Consider the following 6,803-nt stretch of genomic DNA (forward strand, 5'->3'; position numbering starts at 1 on the left):
CTAAAATCTGTCCTATCACTGTGTTGAAACTGCCCTTTCTTTTTTTTTTTCTTTCTTTCTTTTTCTTTCTCTCTTTCCTTCTCTTTCTTTCCTTCCTTCTTTCTCTTTCTTTCTTTCTTTCTTTCTTTCTTTCTTTCCTTCTTTCTTTCCTTCTTTCTTTCCTTCTCTCTTTCTTTCTTTCTCTCTCTTTTTCTTTCTTTCCTTCCTTCCTTCTTTCTTTCTCTTTCTTTCCTTCTTTCTTTCTTTGAGTCTTGCTCTTTTGTCCAGGCTGGAGGAGTAAACTGGCACAATCTCGGCTCAATGCAACCTCCACCTCCCAGGTTCAAGCCATTCTCCTGCCTTACCCTCCTGAGTAGCTGGGATTACAGGTGCCTGCCACCACACCTGGCTAATTTTTGTATTTTTGGTAGACACGGGGTTTCACCACGTTGGCTAGGCTGGTCTTGAACTGACCTCAGGTAATCCACCCGCCTTGGCCTCCCAAAGTGCTAGGATTAGAGGCGTGAGCCACCGCGCCCAGCAAAACTGCTCTTTCTAATGACTTGCATACTCCCAAATTGAATGAGCAGAATGTTAGTCTTATTACAAAAACAGATAACCCAATTGTTTTTATTTATTTTTATTTTATTTTAGTATTTTTTTTTTGAGATGGAGTCTTCCTCTGTCACCTGGGCTGGAGTGCAGTGGCACGATCTCAGCTCACTGCAACCTCCTCCCCCTGGGTCAAGCAATTCTCCTGCCTCAGCTTCCCTAGTAGCTGAGATTACAGGAATGCACTACCACACCCAGCTAATTTTTGTATTTTTAGTAGAGACAGGAGTTTCGCCATGTTGGCCAGGATGGTCTCGAACTCCTGACCTCAGGGAATCTGCCTGCTTTGGGCTCCCAAAGTGCTGGGGTTACAGGATTGAGCCACTGCCCTAGCCAACCCATTCCAATTTGAATACTTTGAGGAGGGCATACTTATAATGAGACATTTATAAGGATGTGGTCAGGAAAAGATCCTTAGTGATACAGTGCAATTACTTTCTCTTCTTGATATGTGGGGTCACTGTTAAAAACAGGTGAAAGCACAGGGTCCAATTCTGCTTTGTCCAAAGATACCATAATGCCTTGCTATTGCTATCTGACTCTATCAAAGGGAAGATGATTTAAGTGCCTGAGTTGTGATGGCTTAAGGTTCTCACACATGGACTTTCAAATTTACTGGCACAAGTTAGGCTTCTCTTCCCAAAGTCTGCCATAATGCCATGTGATTGGGTCAGGAGAGACTTCCAACCTCATCCTGCAGCCAATATTTCACCCTTGCTGAGCTACATACTCTAGCACTTAAATAAATAAGAAACAATTTTACTAATTTTCTCTTCTCTCTGTCTCCAAACATATATCATTTTTCTTATGAGGAAAGTTCCTCTTTAGAGATCTTTGGTGTCCTTTATACTGTCATTGAACTACAAGACTTCATTGAGATTTCTTTTTTTTTGAGACAGAGTCTCACTCTGTCGCCCAGGCTGGAGTGCAGTGGCGTGATCCCAGCTCATTGCAACCTCCGCCTCCTGGGTTCAAGCGATTCTCCTGCCTCAGCCTCCTGAGTAGCTGGGACTACAGGCATGCGCCACCATGCCCAGTTAATTTTGTATATTTAGTAGAAACAGGGTTTCACCATGTTAGCCAAGCTGATCTTGAACTCCCAACCTCAGGTGATCCGCCCACCTCGGCCTCCCAAAGTGCTGGGATTACAGGCGTGAGCCACCGAGCCTGGCCCCATTGAGATTTCTTAATTCGTTAGAGAAGTTCAAGTAGTGTTGAGGGTTAAAGAAAAGTGGTTGGGATATTCCTTTTAGAGCTCTAATGCAAATTAACTCAAGAGTTGGTAAAGAGTTTGTGAAGTCACAAAATAATTCCTGTCAAATTCTTGATTTACATCTATATAAGTAGGTCCACTAGAGCGAGTCTTTCTAGAGGATTTAAAATCTACTGTCTTTACCATTAGAGAGAAAAACTATGGCCAACTTTAAAATGGAATTTTCTTTTATTAAAAAGAAGTAATATGTAATTTCACCTTGTTTATCTTAATTTGCATTTAAAAAAATTAGTAGTGAGGTTAAATAGAGAGAAAGAGTTAAGAGACGGGACACTGAAGGCTGATTGCTTCAGTTCAAATCTTACTCTGCAACTTCCTTCCCCTGTGACCTTGGGCAAGTTTCCCAACTCAGTTTCCCTATCCTCAGAGTGTATAAATAACAATTGTGCTTGCTTCATAGAGCTGTTACAGGATTTAAAAAGTTAATATATGTGAAATGCTTAGAGCAATGCCTTGCACATGCTATGTTCTATACAAAATAGATTAATTAAGTTGAATCGATCTTCCTAGCAATTGGGAGAGATGGAATTTTAACCAAGGTGTTTTGGACTCCAAAGACTGTGCTCTTTCTTCAGCATTGCATATAATATTCTGCTATTTAAAGTTAGCTCACTTCCTGGACACATGCTCGCCCAAACCAAGCAGCTTCTGGAAGCCCACTCTCAGCTCCTGGGTCTTAAGGGCATATACCATGGGGTTAAGGGCTGGGGGGATGAAAATATGCAGCGCATTGAGGAGAACAGGGATGAGGGGAGCCCTTCTTCCTGCCAGGTGAGTGACAGATACTACAATAATAGCTGCGTAGAAAAAGAGAATGAGGATAAGGTGGGAGCTGCAGGTATTCAGGGCCTTAGATGTTGCTTTAGCAGAGTTCAGCTTCAGCACTGAGCGAATAATCAAAGAATAGGAAGCAAAGACCAGATCCATGTCACTCCCAACCACAACCCAGACCAAGGTCAGCTGGTAAAACCTGTTGATAGTGGTGTCATCACAGGCCAGACTTGCGACCCCCAAGTTAGAGCAGAGGCAGTGATCAATCTCATTCCTGGAGCAGTAGTGTCTCTGGGCAGCCCATACTGGCACTGAGATGGTCAACAGGCCATTCCTGAGCACTACTGACAGTGTGGCTTTGATGACAAAAGCTTCAGTAACTATGGAAGTGTACTGAAGGGGATAACAAATGGCCATATATCTATCCACTGCCATACGGAGGAAGATGCCTGACTCCATGCAGAAGAAGCAGTGGATGGCATAGATCTGAGCAAAACACTGGGGGAGGCTGATGGCCTTGGCATCAAACCAGAAGATGGCCAGGATCTTGGGCATGATGGTGGTGGCCAGGCCAATGTCCACCACTGCTAATATGCCCAGCAAATGGTACATGGGTTCATGTAGCATGGTCTCATGTTGAATGGTGATTATGATGAGGAGATTGGCACCAAGAGCTAAGAAGTAGAGCAGAGCCAGGGGCAGGGAGAGCCAGTGCTGCCACTCATGAATGCCTGGGAACCCCATCAGAACGAACTCAGACACTTGAAACCCTGAGCTATTGGCTATACTCAGGCCAATATCCATATCATGAGATGTTTTGCTTCTCAGCATCTGCCTGTGGATTAAGGAGAAACAGAATAAGACTGTGGTTAGCTCAGCTGAGGGTCAAAATTTCTGTACAGAAATAAGGCTCACCCACAATCCTCAGTCATTTTTAACATAATGCATTCTCTACACTCTTGAGACCCTTGGAAACAGTTCAGATAAGAGCAGACGGGCCAAAATAGATGCTAAGATAAAAAACTTTAGTAGAATATTGAGTAGAATTAAAGTGAAAATTTTCTAGCTTTATTTTCCTGATATTCTGGGAGGTGGGGAATATAGATAGAAAGTATGAGACAGGTACATTATAAAGAAACTGATTTTCAGCAGGTAAAGTTAGAGGGCAGAGGTGTCGTCTCCTTTCTTGGGAACCTTTAGGAAGAGAATAAGTAGCCATAATGGAAACCCTGACCATGCCTTTCTTTTAAACAATGCCTGTGTTTGGCAAATTGTTTCTGAAACAAACCATCTCATTTAATCTTCGCCATACAGGTCTTGTTATTCACATATGAGGAAATAGGTTGAATGAGTTGTCTAGATAAGAATCATACGTTGAAAACACTGGTGACTAATCTGTAGAAAAAATTTTAATCTTTTGCATTTAATTCCGGCACTCCCTCCATCAAATTGTAGCCCATAGGTCAGTACCCTTTAGGAATATCATTTGTTTCCTCTTCTGATTATGAAGCTAATGTTAAAGATATAGTTAAAATTATATTTTCAAATAATCAATTTTATTAATAAAAGGTGTAAGGAGAGAAAATCACCAACGAACTTCCAACCACATCCAGATTTTTCTGTGGAATAATTTGGAAATATAGCAAGCATTTATTGAACACATTTTGACTTTTTAAAATTAAGTAATTTTATGGCTCATTTTTGGCCCTGTAACACTTGGTTCTTTTCCTTCTTACTTTGTTTATTCTTGAATTGTTGCAAAATATTTTCAAGTAATTGTATCAAAAAGTGTACTTGGACAAAATGCCTGGAGTCCTTGAATATCTGAGAATTTTTTATATTGCCTTTATCTATGAATAATATCTTACCTTGTTAAATGTTTAGGTATCAATATTATCTTTCCCAAATCTCTGCCTTTGCTTCATTTCATGGTATTCAGTGTAAGATCAAGGCTCCATCCCTCACTACCTCTGAGAAGAATGAATGACTATGCCATTTATTCATTATAATTAACATATATTATGCATGAAATTGATAAAAAATAAGAAAAATAAAACAATAACACTTTTAGAAAACAAAAATGCAGAAAAATAGCTATAAATAAAAATCCTAGCAAAGATTTAACATTTTGAAATATTTAATTTTTATCATTTTTCTTTGCAGTCTTCTTACACAGTTCCTGTTTCATGAAAATAGGATCTTTCTTAACATTATGGATATAAATTATGCTTTTTCTTAACATTATGTGTATAAACTTTCCAATTCACTGGAAAACTCCTTATAGACATTTAAAATTTTTATAAACATGTTTTCAATGACTACTAAATGTTATCAAATCATTTTATAACATTTCCCCCAATTTTTGTTTGGTTTTATGTACTGTAAATATATACATATATGTAATATTATACTATTTTCCCTTTATGAATTTGTTACCTTTTATGCTTAAAATAGGACTCTTTAATCAAGAATTTATAGATGGTCTCATGGAAATTTGTGAACTTCCTAAATTTGTAAGTCTATATTTATACTTTTCTAGAGAGAGGATCTGTTTTTCATCAAATTCTCAAAGCATTCCACAATACAAACAAAAAGCAATTACAAAATATTATTCTTTACTCAAATTTTGATTAATATTTACTTCCCTATATTTTTAATAGTTGGCTTTTTGGTTTTGTGACACAACTTATTTACATGGAATTACTTTTGCTGTTAATGAGACTCATGTAAATAAATAGATTTCAAATAATTAGACAATGGCTTCTACAGCTCTCACCAAGTGATTATTATGAGTCATTTGTCACATAGTGAATTTATACACATATAGATAAAATTCCATTTCTGGGATTCTATTGTTTCTATTTCTTTCTGGTTATTTTTGTGTCAATATTAAACCAAATTTAAAAATTTAGTTTTATAATAAATTTAACACATAACAGAACTATATTCCTTTTATTATTCTCATTAATTTAAAACCCTTTTTATGTATTTATCTTCCAGATTACCCTTAGAATTCTGAGTTGAGTTCTAAAATAGCATGGTTTTGGTTGGGATTGTGTTAAATCTGTAGATTAATTTTGAAAAAAAGTTGATATCTTTATATTATCAAGCCATCTCATTCATAAATATAGATTCTGTCTGCCTTTATTTAAATCTGAAAAAAAGTGTCATTAATATTTTGTATTGCAATGTTCTTCTTATCATTATTAGTATTTGGAATGTTTTTAGTGAATATGTTTTTCTGCATTATACTTCTTTTTTTTTTTTTTGAAATGGAGTCTCGCTCTGTCTCCCAGGCGAGAGTGGCACTATCTCGGCTCACTGCAACCTCTGCCTCCTGGGTTCAAGCGATTCTCCTGCCTCAGCCTCGTGAGTAGCTGGGATTACAGGTGCATGCCACCACACCCAGGCAATTTTTGTATTTTTAGTAGAGATGGGGTTTCGCCATGTTGGCCAGGCTGGTCTCGATTCCTGACTTCAGGTGATTTGCCCGCCTTGGACTTTCAAAGTTTTGAGATTACAGGAGTGAGCCACCACGCCCAGCCCACATTATACATTCTGATTGATATAATAACACTAAAAAAGATGAATTCAAGGGGATCCATATCATAGAAATATACATTAGAATGTATCTATATATCTGTGTTAATGTGATGCATTAGAATATATATTAGAATGTTATTATTTCCTCTTGCATTTACCTACTTTTCTAAACTTGTGTCACTTTTAAATGTTTTGTGATTTTTTTGTGTAATATCAACCAATTATCTGTTGCTGGTAAACATCTTGTCCTTATTATTTTATAGAGGTGCAGTTGCATATGTTTTGTTATTTTGTCTTGTATATCATCCATTTTGCTAAACTATTGTCAATTCTTAGGATTTTCCCATTTATATTAAATTTTTTTCTAGGTAGAATAAAAAGTTGCTTACAAACAATAATATAAATTCCTTCTTTACAAATATTGATGCATCTTAATTTTTGTTTCTTGTCTTAATGAAATGGTTGGAAATTCAAAATCAATGTAAACAAATTATGATGGCAAACATCTGGGACTTTTCCGGTTGATTTTAATGGGTAATTCAGCTAGAATTTACATTAAATATGGTGTCTTTTGTTTTTAAAGTTGCATGTATTTTATCAAGTGTTATAAAATAGTTCTTTGTTC

General features: G+C 37.1%; 1 protein-coding gene across 1 annotated transcript; it reads right to left on the reverse strand.

The window, feature by feature from the left end:
• Nucleotides 1–2,473: 2,473 nt before the first annotated feature.
• LOC129008652 (olfactory receptor 56B34-like) lies at nucleotides 2,474–3,439 on the reverse strand. Its single transcript, XM_054441023.1, has one exon. The coding sequence runs from the start codon at nucleotides 3,437–3,439 to the stop codon at nucleotides 2,474–2,476; it is 966 nt and encodes a 321-aa protein (XP_054296998.1).
• Between the last annotated feature and the right edge of the window lie 3,364 nt (nucleotides 3,440–6,803).

The sequence above is a fragment of the Pongo pygmaeus genome, chromosome 9 (genome assembly GCF_028885625.2).
Source record: "Pongo pygmaeus isolate AG05252 chromosome 9, NHGRI_mPonPyg2-v2.0_pri, whole genome shotgun sequence".
Classification (NCBI taxonomy): Eukaryota; Metazoa; Chordata; class Mammalia; order Primates; family Hominidae; genus Pongo; species Pongo pygmaeus.

What these genes read in the sequence shown, in the direction of transcription:
- LOC129008652 (XM_054441023.1), bottom strand. Translation starts at nt 3,439, where the DNA reads ATGGATATTGGCCTGAGTATAGCCAATAGCTCAGGGTTTCAAGTGTCT.